The sequence below is a fragment of the Elephas maximus genome, chromosome X, assembly GCF_024166365.1.
Source record: "Elephas maximus indicus isolate mEleMax1 chromosome X, mEleMax1 primary haplotype, whole genome shotgun sequence".
NCBI lineage: Eukaryota > Metazoa > Chordata > Mammalia > Proboscidea > Elephantidae > Elephas > Elephas maximus.
Genome location: NC_064846.1, coordinates 160,661,229 through 160,677,707, shown reverse-complemented (window position 1 = coordinate 160,677,707; position 16,479 = coordinate 160,661,229). Strand labels below are relative to the sequence as shown.

At 40.6% G+C, this 16,479-nt stretch overlaps 1 protein-coding gene across 1 annotated transcript in view; it reads left to right on the top strand.

The window, feature by feature from the left end:
• PPEF1 (protein phosphatase with EF-hand domain 1) overlaps positions 1-16,479 on the top strand; it is a 92,575-nt gene that overhangs the window by 58,844 nt on the left and 17,252 nt on the right. The window contains exons 7-10 of the mRNA XM_049873440.1: positions 4,331-4,497; positions 7,793-7,829; positions 10,613-10,762; positions 14,513-14,650. Coding sequence (XP_049729397.1) covers positions 4,331-4,497; positions 7,793-7,829; positions 10,613-10,762; positions 14,513-14,650 — 492 coding nt within the window. The remainder of the gene's footprint in view (positions 1-4,330; positions 4,498-7,792; positions 7,830-10,612; positions 10,763-14,512; positions 14,651-16,479) is intronic.

The window sequence follows — 16,479 nt, the reverse complement described above, 5'->3', positions numbered from 1 at the left end:
GTGCAAAAAAAAAAAAAAAACCATTGCCATCGTCTCAGTTATCTAGTGCTGCTATAACAGAAATACCACAAGTGGGTGGCTTTAGCAAAGAGAAATTTCTTCTCTCACAGTCTAGGAGGCTAGAAGTCCAAATTCAGGGTGTCAGCTCCAGGGGAAGGCTTTCTTTTTCTGTTGGCTCTGGGGGCCCTTGTCATCGAGCTTCTCAGTGCAGAAACCCTGGGTCCAAAGGCCATGCTGTGTTCCTGGTGCTGCTTTTTTGGTGGTATGAGGTTCCCATGTCTCTCTGCTTGCTTCTCTCTTTTATATCTCAAAAGAAATTGATTTAAGACACAACCTAATCTTGTATATTGAGTCCTGCCTCATTAACATAACTGCTTCTAATCCTGCCTTATTAACGTCATAGAGGTAGGATTTACAACACAGGAAAATCACCTCAGATGACAAAATTATGGACAATCACACAATACTGGGAATCACGGCCTAGCCAAGTTGATATTGACAGCCATTGAGTTGATTCTGACTCATAGTGACCCTATAGGACAGAGTAGAACTGCCCCATAGGGTTTCCAAGGAGCAGTCGGTGGATTTGAACTGCTCGCCTTTTGGTTAGCAACCAAGCTCTTAACCACTGCGCCACCAGGGCTCCTCAGTTGTTCACTGGTGTCATGAGCTCTTTCAAACTTTGGGTTGAAGTCTCTTTTTAACCATGGAAAACTTCCTCTCTTATTTATGCAATTATTGCTTCTTCTCCATCTGGCTACTTTTCCTTGATTCTGGAATGTTTATTACTGGTATATTAGGTCTCTTGTCTCTCGACTTTAGCCTCTTATTTGTACCTCATGATTTCCATCTTTTTACTTTTTGCTGTGTGTGAGAGATTTTTTATCTGCTTGCCCTTCCAGGTCAATAATTTATCTCCCAAACATTCTTCTTCTAGTTAGTTCTAATCTATTGATGTCCCTGGGTGATGCAAACATTTAGGTGCCTGACTACTAGCCGAAATGGTGGTGGTTCAAACCCACCCAGCGGCACCTCAGAAGACAGGCCTGGTGATCTGTCTGTCACAGCCTTGAAAACTTTATGGAGAGCAGCTCTACTCTGACACACGTGGAGTCACCATGAGTTGGAATTGACTCAATGGCAACTAACAACAATCTACTGATATCTAAAATTCGAGTAATATATTATTAATGTTGGGAATTATTAACTATTCATTCTTTAATTTATGCGCCTTTTATTATTTTTAAAATAAAGGTACCCTCTGCTCCTCCAGCAGTCATTTTCATCAGGGCCAGATCCGGCTTAGCAGATCTGATTGGCCTGCTGCTCCCTGGCTGCTGGATTCCCTTAAGTACCAGGTTATTTAAGTTTTCTACTTAACCTAGCAATAGCCTCCACGTGGTTGGATTTACCGAAGTTTCTACTCCGGCATTATGAGTGTGAGAGGAAGTCTCCATGATCCTAAAACTAGTTGCCATCAAGCCGACTCTGGTTCAGAGCAACACCCTGAGTGTCAGAGTAGAACTGTGCTCCATAGGGTTTTCAGTGGCGAGGTTTTTGGAAGTAGATCACCAGGCCTTTCTTCCGTAGCACCTCTGGGTGGACTTGAGCTGCCAACCTTTAGGTTAGCAGTTGAGTGTTAACCAGTGGCACCACCCAGGGCCTTCTCTGTTCCTAAGTGCCCCCAAATGCAAGTGTTAGTGTCCTTTTAGCTTCGGGGATACAGAAGACGTTCCCCTACAGTTCTTGCAGTAAGATCCGCCCCCCTCCCCCAACCAGGATAATACATGCAGTGAGGCCAAGTCCCCCCTAATCAAAGAGTCCGCAGGTCCCCTCAGGCCTGGTTCTTTCATATTCTCACCCCAGGGCACTCTGCTCCGGGTACTCTAGATCCCTTCAAGCCTGAACATCCCAAGAAAGCCTGTAGCTTCCAACACCCCTCAGGCACTTCAAGTTTACTCTCCCAGCCTTTTGAAGGCTGGACAAAGGAAGAGTATCAGGGATGCATAACCTTTCCCTTTTCCTTAAATTTTGATGAGAAATAGCATTAGAGCTGGCTTATATTATCTAAGCCCAATGTAAATAAGGGTATATGAATTAATATATAAGAAAATATACAATAATGGAATTTTAAACTTAAAAAGAACGTGGAGGTCGTAATAAAATGAATATATTATTTTGTATGATGCTTTTCAGTTTTTAGGAGCCCTGGTGGCGTAGTGGTTAAGAGCTATGGGTGCTAACCAAAAGGTCAGCAGTTCGAATCCACCAGCTGTTTCTTGGAAATGCTATGGGGCGGTTCTACTCTGTCCTATAGGGTCGCTATGTCAGAATCAACTCGACGGCAATGGGTTTGGTTTCAGTTGGTTACAGTTTTTATGCAATTTTATGCAAATAGTCTCATTTGAGTTCCAAAATAGCCATGTGTGGTAAATACAGGAGTATTTTACAGTTGAGCAAGGTACGGCTCACAAAAGTTAAATAACTTCCCCGAGGAAACATGGGTAATAAGTAGAGCTGGACTAAGGAATATGTCTTCTTACTTCTGGCCCAAGACACTATACCTCTGTTTAGGTTTTTTTCCCCAAATGCCTTTAAAATAAGTTGCATTGCATAATAACTTCTGGTATCACTAAGTTACATGTAGCAACCTGTATTATTTTTTCGACTACTTCTATTTTATTGATATGAAAAAATGAAATGTATATAAGTATAAAATATTGAATATAAAGTAATAAGATTTTCTTGCATAGGTTGAAAACTAACAAAAGAGGAATTTAAAAGTAGTTTTAAAAAGATTACTATAACTAGAATATGTATATTATTTCCAGAAGGTAATCATTTTTTTTGAAGGAGAATGTACACATGGAATATGTGAGTACTTAAATTCTCTGTGTAATGTATTTTTTAAGCATTTGTATTGATTTTACTATGCAACAGAATTGCACTAGGCCATTTCCCCATCAGGCATGACTTTAAGGTTTGTAGTGTAGGAGTCAATGAATTGATAGCTGTTATAAAGACCAGACCTCTGTCCCGATCTCAGCTCTTTTCCGTGCTCACAGTGTGTTTGCAAGTATTATGCATACTCAGGAGTGATATTCAAAATATCCAACACCTAATATGGCACAGTTAGTGATCAATCAGAATACGTGCCAGCTATAAACACCTGGTGTGATTGTATCGGTGCGTACTGGTGGTACCTCAGCCCTGTTCAGTTACATAGCACCTTTTACTTTCCTGGGTGCTTTTATATCCATTCTTTATTTGATTTGGGGAGGTATGTAGCGTCATTCCCTTTTGGCAAATTAAGGGAATCACAGCCCAGACAAGTTATATGTAGGACTCTTTAGAGTGAAAGACTTGGATCTTAATTCCGTGTTCTTCCTTGGGTAGAAGTTTCCCTCTTTTCTTCAGGGGAGAAAGAAGGGATGAGAGATGCCGTTTTTTTATATATATATAATTTTTATTGTGCTTTAAGTTAAAGTCCACAAATCAAATCAGTCTTTCACACAAAAACCCACATACACCTTGCTACACACTCCCAATTACTCTCCCCCTAATGAGACAGCCCGCTCTCTCCCTCCACTCTCTCTTTTCCTGTCCATTTTGGCAGCTTCTAACCCCCTCCACCCTCTCATCTCCCCTCCAGGCAGGAGATGCCAACATAGTCTCAAGTGTCCACCTGATCCAAGAAGTTCACTCCTTACCAGCATCCCTCTCCAACCCATTGTCCAGTCCAATCTATGTCTGAAGAGTTGGCTTCAGGAATGGTTCCTATCCTGGGGCAACAGAAGGTCTGGGGGCCATGATCACCAGGGTCCTTCTAGTCTCTGTTAGACCATTAAGTCTGGTCTTTTTGTCAGAATTTGGGGTCTGCATCCCACTGCTCTCCTGCTCCCTCAGGGGTTCTCTGTTGTGTTCCCTGTCAGGGCAGTCATTGGTTGTAGCCGGACACCATCTAGTTCTTCTGGTCTCAGGATGATGTAGTCTCTGGTTCATGTGGCCCTTTCTGGAGAGATGCCATTTTTGATAGGACAAGTATCAGCTCCTTTAGAGAAATCGCATAGTAGGTGGTGGGTAGAAGGAACAACTGCCATCCCCACTGGAATCTTCCTGTCCCAAGCTAATTCTTCACTTCCAAGGTCCCTTGCAGGAGAAGCATGCCCTGGAAGAGTGAAACTAGCTCAAGGGAGTGAGCAGCTTTTTTTCCCAATCAAAGGACCAACTCAGCCTCTTTTCTCCATATTCTCAGGGACATGAAGTATAAAGCGTTACTCTAAAAGTACATTCTTTTGACTGCTTGCTTTTTTTCTCTCTCCTTCCACAGAATGGTCTTCCCTCAGGAGAAAACCCATATGTTTTTAATGGTGATTTTGTAGATAGAGGAAAAAATTCCATAGAGATTCTAATGATCCTGTTAGTGACTTTGCTTGTTTATCCCAATGACCTGCACTTGAACAGAGGGAACCATGAAGATTTTCTGATGAATCTCAGGTAACTTAGGCCTTCAGGCTTTCCCTTTTGTTTCTATTCTGGAAAATGCTGCTATGTTTAGTTCCTAGCTGAGAGTTGGCAGTAAGGGTAGAGAAGTGGGAAGGGGGGGAGGGGATGGTAGGAGATCTGAAGGAAAACTTCAATTCTCACCCCAATTTATGACCGCCAACCTTCTACTGAAGCCCCCTTATCTTTTCTTCCAACTCTATTATTTTCCTCTTTCTCCCTTCTGTTTCGTTCTTTCTCTCCCTCCCATACCCACAGTTCGCAGGCCTAATTGTGTGTTGAGTAGGTATTTTAGACCAGGTGTGGAGGTGTGGTGGGTTCTGTGAGCAGCCTTAGATGGATGATTCTGTTCCTACACTTTTGGCTTGCCTCAGATTTTGTCCCAGACACTAGTACTGTGATATTCACTGGTGTGTATATTTTTTATGACCTGGTAATTGCTTCTGGCATAGTTGTTCATAAACATATTTGAGAATAGCTCTAATATAGCATTCCAACTATCTGCGTCACTGGAGATTTGAGGAATAAAGATTGGTTAAATGGTTTAAGAATTTTTGCTGAAAGACACAGTAGGTAACAAATGTTCCCTTTTTCTTTCTTTCTTTTTTTTCCTTTTTATTTTATGAAAAACAGAAACCAGTTTGTTCTATGGCAGTTGAAGGCATGACATGTTTCATGCTTTTGGTTCTGAGCTTTTGAGTGCCTTGGTCAAAGCTCAGCAACTGATCACTTTTGTCTTTTGGGCAGTTTTGGTACTTGGCCTGAGTAAAGTTTCAATTCTACTTGTCAGGTATAAAAGCTATTGCTAAGGCTGTAAAGAGAAAAATTCCAAGACTATTATCAGAAAGTCATTATATATAATATGGCTCAATACTTTCATTTGGGCATGTCGTGTATCCAGCTACCCAATCATAATTATCTAATGCCTACAATGGTTAAAGAAAGAGACAGGGCCCCTGCCCTTGTGGGGTTTATATCTAGCAGTGTTGAGCAGATTTTTCAAGTGTGATGAGTTTGTAAACGGTGATCCAAGTGTGTCTGAGGGGTGGTGGAAGTTTTCCTATACAAGTGTGATGTTAGCCTGAGACCTGAAGGATGAATTAGGAATCAAGGGCCATGGAGTGGGCGTGGGAAAGTGTCCCACAGTGAGGAGACAGCTTCATGCAGAACCTGAGACAAGACCTTTTAGACTTGAAAAAACTCAGGAGGGCAGGAGCATAGAATGAAGGGCAGGATGGTACCTCATGTTGCTGGAGGGGTAAGAAGTGGTTGCATTATATAAAGAGATTGGACTTCTAAGGTCAATGGTTATCATTGAAGAGTATTATAAAATTTATGTTTTAAAACGCAGTAGGAAGAGTGAATTGGAAAGGGCTAAGCATCCCTGGGTGTTGTAAAGGGTTAACATGCTTGGCTGCTAACCAGAAGGTTGGTAGTTTGAGTCCACCTAGAGGCTCCTCAGAAGAAAGGCCTGGCAGTCTACTTTGGAAAAGTCAGCCATTAAAAACCCTGTGGAACACAGTTCTACCCTGACACATATGGGGTCGCCATGAGTCAACGGCAAATGGGGGGAAAAAAGGGTGGATGTAGGTAGGCCAATTAGGAAGTAGTTGCAGAGATAGATGGTGCATATCTACTTAAACTAGAGTGGTGGTGATGGCAATTCAAACCGGTAGATAGATTCAAGAGGAATTTATGCACTGATGATTTAGAACTTGGTAACATGATATGGGGGATTTGGAAGAGGAGGTTCCTGGCCTGAGTTTGGGGGTACAGCAGCATCATTCACTGATACTGGGAACACGGGAAGAAGAGCAGATTGGGAGAACGATGAGTTCGGTTTGCTGTGAGCTGATCTGAGGTGCTGTTGGGCAGGCTGTTGAGTGTATGTGTCCAGAGCTCCGAAATGAAGTGTGGCCTGGAGCATTGTCCTGTGGTATTGACACATGGGTGGTAACCGAAGCCTTGGGCAGGGATGAAGTTGCCAAGGGAGAGAATAAAGGGAAAAGAGGGCCTAGGGTACAACCTGAAGGAACGCCAACATTTAAGTCTGGGTAGAAGAGGAGAATTTGCAAAGGAGATTCAAAGTAGCCAAAAAAGGAAGGAGGAAAACCAAGAGGGTTTGCTGTCACAGAATTCAAGAGAAGAAAAGTTTTTAGGAAGGACAGTATAGTCAACTGTATTTAGTGCTTCAGAGAGGGCAAGAAAGTGGAGATTGCAGAGTGCCCTTTGGATTTAACAGTGTGGACACATTTGGTGAATGCACGATGAAATTCATCTCCAAAAATATAACGTTGCAGTGTAGAAGGCTGACACGGCATGACTTGCGTGGGAACATGGAGGGAGTTCTGTGTCCCAACTTCGCTGTGTTGGGCATTATTATAAGACAAGGAAAAAAATACCTGAAAAACATTCCCATCATTAAAACTCACTTTCCAAAAAACCAAACCTGTTGCCGTGGAGTCAATTCTGACTATAGTGACTCTATAGGTCAGAGTAGAACTGCCCCATAGGGTTTCCAAGGAGTGGCTAGTGAATTTGAACTGTGGATCTTTTGGTTAGCAGCCAAGCACTTAACCACTGTGCCATTAACCCTTAACTACTGCTGTTCAGACATTGAAAATCCTGACACTTTCTATTTAAAATACTAAATACCCTTACAGGAACTATATTAGAGACAGCATAAAGAGCCAACTTGTTATCATCTAGGCTTTTCTTTGTCTTTGTTTAGTCTTGCATTTTGATCATTCATTCACTGTAAAATATAGGATGCCTGAGAAGTTCTATCTACATGAAAAGCACTCTCCCACACAGCTGCTACCGCGCACTTCTCTGAATATTTGCAGCATTTACACAACCTGGATTGATCACCGGAAACCCTGGTGGCGTAGTGGTTAAGAGCTACGGCTGCTAACCAAAAGGTCAGCAGTTCGAATCCACCAGGCTGTCCTTGGAAACTCTATGGGGCAGTTCTACTCTGTCCTATAGGATTCAACTCGACGGCAACAAGTTTTGGTTTGGCATTACCATCCATTTCTTAAGTTGTCTTGTAATTGTTTCATGAAAATTTATCTTCTTTCCCTAACTATAGACCACAGTGATGTCATTGATTGATTTTGTTCTTTCCCGTCATGCCTAGAAAGACTTGGCTATGCATAGTCATTTCCAGCTTCTTGAGTTCTTGAGGATTTGTGATAGTGAGATGTCAAATATTCCCCTTCTTGCATGATTCATTTAAGGAGGAGTTGTCAATATTTAATTAAATAGTTTAAATTTCCTCCTTTTTTAGGTATGGCTTCACAAAAGAAATTATGCATAAATACAAGGTAAGCTTTATATCCTTTTTTTGCATTCTCTTTGCTGTCTATAGTCAGAATCTATGCCAATAGAATAAAAGCATCAGCAGGTCATGATAGAGTCTTGTGCTTTATTTCTGGAGGACTAAATCAAACTTTTTAATTTTTACTTCTATGTAAGTTTCAGCATAGACACAAAAGTATTCATTCCATCCACTAATGAGTTTAATTTCAGTCGTTTAGCGTATGTGGTTTCTGGAAATTTGGGGATATCCTCAAGTCCTGAATTATTTCAGCACATGGTATATATTATCTCAATGGAAGAGTGAATTCGTAACACTAGGACGTTTGCTTCTGTGTCAGAATCACCCGAGCAAGATCAGGGGTCAGCACAAGTTAGCACAGAGACAGAGGCGGTAAACTATGAGTGCATTACTTGCTCACTGAGAACTGTGATGGAATAATTGGAAGATTAAAGTCTGCATAGCATGGGGTTGGAAACCCTCGGGGCGTAGTGGTTAAGTGCTATGGCTGCTAACCAAGAGGTCAGCAGTTCAAATCCGCCAGGTGCTCCTTGGAAACTCTATCGGGCAGTTCTACTCTGTCCTATAGGGTCGCTATGAGTTGGAATCGACTCGACAGCAGTGGTTTTTTTTGGGGGGGGGTAGCACAGGGTTGGGGGCACTGGCGGTGCAGTGGTAGAATTCTCTCTTTCCATACAAGAGACCCAGGTTCAGTTCCTGGCCAGTGCACCTCAAGCGCAGCCACTACCCATCTGTCAGTGGAAGCTTGCATGTTGCTATGATGCTGAACGGGTTTAAGCAGAGCTTCCAGATTAAGACAGACGGAAGAAAGGCCTGGCGATCTACTTCCAAAAATCAGCCAGTGAAAACCCTATGGATCACAACAGTCTGATCTGCAACCAATCATGGGCATGGTGCAGCACTGGGCAGTGTTTCATTACATTGTGCATCTAGTTGTCATGAGTCAGAGGCTGACTCAATGGCAGCTAACAACAACAGCAGCAGCAGCAGGAGAGTTAAGAACCTAAGCTCTTTCTATGGTAGAAGAGAATGAAATTCAAATCCTGGCTCCATATTTCTACCTTATGTGACCTTATACAAGTTACTTCACCTTCCTAAACCTCAAAAAAAAAAAAAAAAAAAACCATCATTCCTTGATGCCCTCAGATCCAAACTCAAAGAGAGGTTTCTTAGTGATCAACAAAGAACCAGTCATAGAATTCTTAGAAGAAGCGGTGTGACTATTCTAATGGCATAGATTGCCAGGCAGCATAGGGTAGCGGAGGAAACATTCGATACCTTAAGTCACACTGACATACGTTGTAGTCCTGGTACTCCTACTAATATCAGTGGGACCTTGGGAAAGTCAGTTAGCTTGTCTGAGCCTCAGTTTCTTCATCTGTAGGATGGGGATTATAATTTCTACTTCATGGGTTTCTTACAAGGGTCAAGTGAAATAATGCGTGTGAAAATACAAGTGTATATAAGGATATGTTATTATTTTAATTTCTAATTTATTCTCCTAATGCTTGCCACAAAAATAGGTGACGATTTAGTGCCAAGGACTAGGCCAAGAGAGAGGAGGTACTATCTGTCTCAGATTCACTGGGTGAGATTGATGGGCACATCACCTCTCTAGAGCAGCCAGGGACTCTCACTGGAGGAAGGCAACAGCTCTGGGAATTTCCAAGAACCCTGTGACAGATGTCTCACGTTCCCCCTCCTCCTTTTCTCGCTTCCTAGCCCTTGCCTCTAATCCATTTGATGGCCTGCAATTCTGCTTTCCTACTACAGTCAGATCAAACTTTATAAAGAAAACCTTCGAAGGTTTTCTATGGTTTACTGAATAAGATCTAAATTATTCACTGGATGTGGGCATTAGGCGAAGATTGAGAGTTTTACTTCAAAACCAACTTTAAATCACTTAGTCTGACACATAAGGTTCTCTAAGACTGGCCTACAAACTACCTTCCCAATTTTACCTTCTTCTGGTCTCTCTCAGGCATCAATTGAGCTCTAGCAAAAATGGCCTGCTTACTGTTCTCTGAATTTGACATGTATTTTCCGGCCTTAATTCCTCTGCTAATTCTATAACTTCTACTCAAAACACCCTTTCTCACATGTCTACTAGTCATAAATCCTGTTCATTCTTCAGAGTCCAATTTAGATGCCACCTCCTCCATGGTGTTTCCTTTGAACTCTCAGACTTTATTTTCTCATCCTCTTTACTCCCAGAACCCTAGGTTCCCTCTTTACTTCTAGAACCCTAGATTCAGAGTCGTAGTTAAATTATAGCACTTATTTTAGCTATCTCTACACGTCTCGTCTGCCCTACTCAGTTATGTATTTCCGGGGGGCACAGACTGTGTCTTCTCAGACAACATCAATAAGGGTTTGTCAAATCTAGTGGTTTTCCTAGAAGTTACAGATAGCAGGAGCTAGCCAGAACCAGAACTGTGGAAGTGTCCACTTCCACTGGGGTTCTTTTCTGTTTTAAAGGGTTAATGTTTGGCTCAGATTTGACAAGCCTGGCTCCTGACCTCATCAACTGCCTGTTGAGGATTTCTCTAAAACAGATTCAGTGGCCTAATATTGCCACAAAACACTTAGTATTAGCTGAGCATTTGAGTGAAACATATTCCTCTTTAAAAGGTTCTAGTTGGTTAGTGATTCCATGCTAACTTCCTTAGAGTGGCATGAAAACAGTTGCCTTTTGTCCATACATTGGGACTATTCAATAAACTTGAACCTATCAGGAAAACAAAACTTACTCAAGCTCTTTATTTACAGCTATATGGAAAACAAATCTTGAAAATCTTGGAAGAAGTCTATACCTGGCTCCCAATTGGTACAATAGTTGACAATGAAATTCTGATCATACATGGCGGGTTATCAGAGTCCACAGACTTGAATTTACTCCACCGAATAGAAAGAAACAAAGTAAGAAGTAATGTCTGCATAAATCTCATCTCAGAGTTTTATTAGGGAATGTGTGTCTCTATTATCGTATATTGATCTGTGCTTTTGTGGTTGTAAGAAAATTAGTAAAAATTTTAAGAAGAATTTATGATTGCATGATAAAGAACTAAATGAGTAACTTCTATATATGGAAAATATTTTTAAAATTCATGGTGGAAGTAGGGAAATGAGGAAAAGTTGCCATTTCATATAGTTTCTAAAAGTGAAAAATCTGATCTTTTAAAAGTAAAAACCTCAATTTATTTTTGAATTGATATAATTTCCCTTATAATACACTTCACATGACTCAGGAATTTTAAAAAATATTTGAAACTAATAATCATATTGAATACAGCAGAAGCCGAGCAGGAAAACCTGTAGAGAACTCTGAGGGAAGTGGCTGTGTGGAGCCTATAAAGATCCCACACTTAGTGAAGGACTCCCTTGGGTGGGCCTTGCAGAGTGAGTGGAGTTCTCTTCTTCTGCTACCAGTGCCAAGCTGAAGCACCCAGACTGGGGCTGAAGGATGATGGGTAGGGGAAAGGGCTGGTGCTCCACAGAGGCACCACCTGGGTATGAGGGCCAACAGCAGCTCCAGAGCTGGATGATCATATATGGCCCTACCCCTTAGGTCTGCTAATCAACTTCTAACCAATCTAGCCAGGTGGGGTCTAGAACTGGAATTTAATTCGATATAGACAAAAATGTGACATTTATTGCACCTCGAGTTTTTTGGAGCCTTTATACACATATGAATGATAATATTGTGGCCAATGTCTACTCATCCTTTTAATTTCAGCTTAACTATATGCGTGCTGTGGGAAGCCTTCCACTACCTCTGGACTAGATCAGGTTCCCTTTGATATGCTCTTAAGCCCCTTGTATGTGTCTTTCCTAACAGTTCCCAAAATTAAGTGAGGAATTGTGGTGCTGTTTGTTTACTGTCTTCCTCTGCTTCTCTAGTCCACTTCTGTAAACCCCAGTACCTAAGATATACTTAATCAATGTTTGTTAAATATCTTCTAAGATATTTCAGACCAAAGTAGGGTAAACCTAAAACAAAACTGGATGGAGACTTTTTTTCAACCCCTCTGCTGATTCTGTGTCAATTTATATGCCCCTAACTCACCCAGTGAGGACCATACTTCCTGGCTTTTACCTGTTGTCTTGTGGCCCTGCCCAACTGTTAATAGTGCCCCCTTTTACCATCACAAGTACCTCAGTTGTAATAAATTTTAAGATCACCCTGAGTTACAGTTCTACTCTGGCACACATGGGGTCACCATGAGTGAGAGTCCACTCCATGGCAACTGTCTTTTTTTAAATTTAAGATACCTTTCTCATGATATCAGTAAATAGTCAAGCCAATAAGACCTTTTGATCAGCATGAAATAACCAATGTTAACAAGTGGATATGATTCTAGCCAAGAGGAAGGGAACATGATGTTTTTGTTTGTCAAATGTTGGCAAGCAAGTGGCATGAATGCTACAGTTGGCCACCACCCCACCCTGTGACAACAGTGCTAATCAGCCATGGCAGCCATGACCGATTGATCAGATGGAAAATGTTCACTCTCCTGACGTTAGCCTGAACAGCCAACCCTAGCCAGGATTTTTGAGATACTGAGAACATAACTCTGGGATGCCTATTACTATCTTTGTGGAGACACTCAGTTGAGAGCCACCTTGGCATAGTAAAGACTATGAGCCTCTGAAATCAGATGGATGTGGCTAAGTTTACATCCTGCCTCTGCCACTTCCTGGCTGGGTGACTTTGGGCAAGGCACTAAAGCTTTCTAAGCCTCAGTTTCCACACCTATAGTTGAAGATAAAATTAGCTACCTTATTGGATTGTTAGGAGGATTAAATATAATTACCTAGATAAAGAAAATGGCATATAGTAAGCACTAAACATATCCCTCCCTTCTCCAGCTCTCTCCTCTTCTTTCCTGATACTTGGATCTAAAGTTGGAATTTTAGTCACCAAGACAGACCGTGGGGAAAAGTTTTTGGGCCAGGAATTTTTCCAGAATACCTCAAGTTTCATCCCCTTCATGGATCATTGTTCTGCCTCTCCTAAGACTGGTTTTAAAGATAGAAATTTTTGACTTGTGTATTTTTTTGTATATTCTACTCCTCCTAGAGAGAGGTTGAACTTGCAGTACATACTTGTATTTAAATAGAATGTAACAACAATGAAAGTAATAGATTTAAGCCTTTGGGACTCTATCATGAGATACAAAAGTAGGTTCCCAAGTCTAATTTTGTAACTCCTACTTTCCCATCCCATAGGACCCACCGACTATAGGGGTGATCATACTTCCCAATTTGCACCTGTTGTCATAGTATAATTGTTCACAGGGGAGGGCTAGGGTTGAGGGAACCTCAGGACATTCTCCATTATAAGTTCATTTTAGAGGCATTTTGTAAAGTGAGGCAGGCTGGGGGCCAGTGCGGAGAGGCAGAGAACGAAGATTCTATAAGCTAAGTCTCTGGTTTAGTATTCTTCAAGCTCCTTGGAAGGGGGTATGAGAAGAGGTGGGTAGTAGGACTCCAGAAGAAAATGGTGATGTGGTGCCTTAGGCAGAGCTAGAGGAAAGTATCCCGACCCCAAGTGGCCTTGAAAACTGTAGAGCTGCATACACTTAAGAAATTGTGTGGCCTTGCCCAGCGAGTGTATCAGAAGTGAGTTGTGTGGACCTAAGTCCAGAGAGTCCTCCCAGAATTTTCTCCTCTGTCTAAAACCTAAGATATTTGCTGGGGAGAGAGAGGGAGGGTGGGCTGTGAACTCTCTAATAATATCTGAAATTGGATATCCAACTAGCTCAATGAGACAGGACCTCAGAATAAGATTTAATTTAATTTTTGAAAAGTAAAGGTAAGAGTTCATACACACTCTAGCTGGGAGAGGAAATGAAGTATCTACCACAGAGAATTGTCCATCATGGAACTATAGCCACCAACGTAATAGAAGCACTCTTTACAAATTTAATTTTGTATAAAGGCATGGTCCTACAAAGAAATAAGTATAAAATTACAATCTCAGGTTGTATAAGGGAATGCAGAGGAATTATAGTAATTAACTTGCTATCAGAAAGATATTTTATTTTCCAAAGAAATACAGCAGCTTTGTCACTAGGACTAGAGAACATAATCAATTATTGGCACTATCAAGTTGAGAACCACACTGCATTTAGGTTGAAGCATTTCAAAGGCTTTCAACCAGTGTCCCCTTTGAGAACCCCCCTGGACACAAATCTACTTCCTCTCATTTTTCCCGGAATACACAACAAAACAAAAAGCAGTCCACCCCTTAAGAGGTATTTCTGAACTCCTCAAAGTGTATTGGTTCTCTTAGTCCCACACACAGCTAAAGGCTCAGAGGGAAACTAGTTTTCCCTATTTCTAGCATCTTCCATTTCCTGTGGTGATGCCTCAGAACATGTTTAGCACCTAAAGTTGTGGCCTCTGGGATCCCCTAGGGACTCTAATGATAAACTTTCCCTGTAGGACAATGTCTCTAGTTGAAAAATGCAAAAGCAGGATTCACAGGCCCACTTTACAGAGAGCAATGGATCAATGAGACAAAGGAGGTGGCTGAGATGGATAAGGTGACCATGTGTCTTTCATTGGGTTGAGGCACAACAATATAGACCGTGCCAACTTGTACCGAAGTCTCTGCATGCAACACACTAGCATAGGGTTTGACTAATGCATGAGTTTGTTTTGCAGATGAAATCTGTGCTGATGCCACCAATTCCATCAGATGGAGACTCTACCACTGACTTTAGGATGAGTAAAATAGGTGGCGGGGGACTCAGAACAAATGTATCCCTTTCTGACCAGTTATTACAGCATGAATGGGAACAGGTAGGTAATCAAAACTGTATAGAAACCAAGTGTTCACCAAAGTGGAGATGATGATGACGTCTCTTGCAATATACAGAAAATAAGTGATTTATAAGCAGACCATAACATTTCTATCTGAATTCATCACTATATTTTAACAGTTTTATTGAGATATAATTTGCCCATTTGAAGTGTATATAATTCAGTAGTTTTTAGTATATTCACAGAGTTGTGCAACTATCCTCACAATCTAATTTTAGAGTGCTCTCATCAAAACAAACTCTATACACATTACCGGTCACTCGCCATTTCCTTCCCCTCTCCAGGCCTTAGATGAGAACTAGTCTTTTTTATGTCTCTACAAATTTGCCTATTCTGAACTTGTTATATAAATGGACTCAGACAATATGCAGTCTGTTATGTCTGGCTTCTTTCACTCAACACATTATTTTTAAGGGTTCATCCATATTGTAGCATGTATCAGTACTTCATTCCTTTTTATTACTGAATAATATCCCTTGTGTATGTATACTATAATTTGTTTACACATTTGATGTACATGTGCGCTATTTCCACTTTATGACTATTATGAATACTGCTTCTGTCAACATTCATGTACAAATTTCTGTTTGGACATATGTTTTAATTTCTCTTGGGTATGTACCCAGGAGTAGAATCTGGATCATAAAGTAAATCTAAGTTTAACATTTTAAAGAACTTCCAAACTGTTTTCCCAAGTGGTGGCACCATTTATATCCCCACCAGCAATGTATGAGGGTTTCAATGTCTCCACAATCTTGTCAACACTTGTTATTGTCTGTCCTTTTTATTATAGCCATTCTAGACAGTGTGAGGTAGAACCTCATTGTTGTTTAGTCAAAATAGTGTGTTTTCCTAATGACTAATGATGTTGAATATCTTTTAATGTGCTTATTGCACATTTGTATATCTTTTTTTCAGAGAAATGGCTATTACCTCCTTTGTCCATTTTTTAATGATTTCTTTTTTTATTATTGCATCGTAAGAGTTCTTTATATATTTTGGATACAGGTCCCTTATCAGATATACAATTTGCATTCTCTCCTATTCTTTGGACTGTCTTTTCCCTTTCTTTATGGTATTATTTGCAGCACAAAAATTTTTAATCTTGATGAAATCCAATTCATCTATTTTTTTCCTTTGGTTATTTGTGCTTTTGATGTCACATCTAGAAGTCACCAAAAGTCTAACCTGAAGTCATAAAGATTTATTCCTATGTTTTCTTCTGAGAGTTTTATAGTTTTAGCTCTTTCATTTAGGTTTATGAACCATTTTGAGTTAATTTTTGTGTATGGTGTGAGGTAGGGTTCCAAATTCATTCTTTTGCTTATGGAAATCCAGTTGTTCCAGCTGCATTTATTGAAAAGACTGTTTTTTCCACATTGAATTTTTTTGTCACCCTTATCAAAAATCAATTGACTGTAAATGTGAGAGTTTATTTCTGGACTCTCAATTATATTCCATGATCTATATGTCTATCCTTATGTCAGTACTACACAATCTTGACTACTGTAGGTTGGTATAAAGTTTTGAAATCAGGACGTGTGAGTTCTCCAGCTTTGCTCTTCTTTTTTCAACATTGTTTTGGTCGTTCTGGGTCCATTACTTTTCTGTATGGATTTTAGGATCAGCTTGTCAATTTCCACAAAAAAGCAGCTGAGATTTTGATAGGGATTATGCTGATCAATTTGGGGGCTATTGCTATTTTAACAATATTATGTCTTTGATTCCATGGGCATGGATGTCTTTAAATCTTTAATTATAGCAATGTTTTGATTTTTTTTTTCTTGTTTTGTTTTGTATTTTCGGAG